At 42.4% G+C, this 1768-nt stretch overlaps 1 protein-coding gene across 1 annotated transcript; it reads right to left on the bottom strand.

The window, feature by feature from the left end:
- Positions 1–9: 9 nt before the first annotated feature.
- On the bottom strand, positions 10–1706 carry LOC119344109 (protein FAR1-RELATED SEQUENCE 5-like; the record flags this gene model as incomplete). Its single annotated transcript, XM_037614715.1, has 4 exons — positions 1507–1706; positions 958–1415; positions 556–843; positions 10–458 (listed from the first exon to the last, which is right to left on the bottom strand). Coding segments are annotated over exons 1-4 (1352 nt in total), but the record flags the coding sequence as incomplete, so codon positions are not given.
- Positions 1707–1768: the final 62 nt, after the last annotated feature.

Genomic DNA, 1768 nt, shown 5'->3' with positions numbered 1-1768 from the left:
GTTTTGGGCCTGCCCTTGGATCTTTTCCTTTCGGGTGGTAGCACGTCCTCAGAAAAGTCTTGATCACTATGCCCTCCTGCTTGATCAGGATGTGCTATGCCATTTGTGGCATCAGGTTTCTCTGAGCTCCCTCCATTTTGCGTTGAACCTCCGCAGCTCTTGTTCTGATTTTGGGGATCTGATAACGCCTCAGTAGCAATCATTTTGTTGAGCTCTTCTTGCATTTCGTGAAACTTTTGGATTGCGTACTGGAATGTGGGGACTGATGTGTTCGCCAACTTAACTAACTCAAGAGCTTTTACGTAAACGATGTTGTGCCTGAATGTCTTGGAGACTTGAACACTTGCATCATTCTGGTAGCACTTGAGATGTTCTGGTAGCATGTCGCGGGCATCCCTTGTCCACCTCTTCATTATGTATTTGTCCGGGATTACTTGAAGCTTGACGTGAAGCATCACCTAAAAATAAACCAACAAAAAATGAGGGGGCTGAGTTCTTGCAAAATCTGTTGGCTGCTCAAATAAGATGTGGGCAAAAATGGGTGGTAATACTGACCTTGAGAATGTGTCTGCACAGTATTCCTGAATGTTGAAACATGCCACACTCACATGTGTATGTGTCACTCTCTCTGTCTACGTCTACTTCATATGTGACTTTGCACCAGCGTTTCCTGATTTCAGCGTTCACATGCTCAACTATCATCTTTCCGTCGAGCTGTTGTCCTATAACTTCGTACGGGCCAGATTGATACAGCTCCTCTGAGAAGATCCTAAACATGGTTCTTGTGTAGACATTCGATGCATGGCGTTCTATTGGAATATTGAATTTGATAACTGCCTTGTCCTGCACAGTGAAAACACACAAAAAGGGTAGATAGAGTTATTTTCCAAATATTTTCAAAAAAATAGGGGGGGGGCAGGTGGAGGGGTACATCGCTTAATGTTGCACAATACATACCTTGTTTGTATGGGCATGCTCGTAGTCCTCTTCGGCACATCTGTCGGCATACATTTTATTGAATTGGATGACGAAACTGTTGAGAGGTGCTGATCTTGCGACATAGCTTTTTAAAACATTGTTCATGCACTCGCTTCTTTGAGTGCTGCACATCTTTGCGCAGAAGTTGTCCTTCAGGTATGGTTTCGCCCACTTTACCCTAACCTCATAAACTTGCTTCATGAATGAGTTTCTGTCGAGACCATATGTATACATTAATACATCCCACTCTTTTTCAAACTCATCCACGGTCATCATCTCATTGATGAGCATGTCAAACTCTATGCGGAATGCAGAACCCTTTCTGTATACGTTGCCCACTTTTTCCTTCATCTTTTTGAAAACGTGCCATTTGCACCATCTGTGGATAGTGGTTGGCATGACTGAAGCAATTGCAAGCTCCATCTGCCTGCTTTGGTCTGGAAAAATGTAGACACAAAGTGATTAGTACATATATATGTCGGTGATAAAGGTAAAAATTACTTTGTACATACAACAAGAATTTCTTACCTGTCAAGAACGTCTTGGGTACTTTGTTGTCCACTGAAGATAAGAAAGTTTCGTATGCCCACTCGAAAGATTCTACAGTTTCTTCACGAAGCACAACACAGCCAAAAACACAACATTGATAATGATTGTTTACGCCGATGAACATGCCTACAGGCATCTCGTATAGGTTGCTCTTATATGTTGTATCAAAAGTCACAACATCACCAAAACATGTATAATCTGCCCTGCTTTTTTGATGGCACCAATACAATCCAGATACCCT

This window comes from Triticum dicoccoides, unplaced genomic scaffold (genome assembly GCF_002162155.2).
Source record: "Triticum dicoccoides isolate Atlit2015 ecotype Zavitan unplaced genomic scaffold, WEW_v2.0 scaffold154224, whole genome shotgun sequence".
Taxonomy (NCBI): Eukaryota; Viridiplantae; Streptophyta; class Magnoliopsida; order Poales; family Poaceae; genus Triticum; species Triticum dicoccoides.
This window is presented reverse-complemented; position numbering and strand designations above follow the sequence as displayed.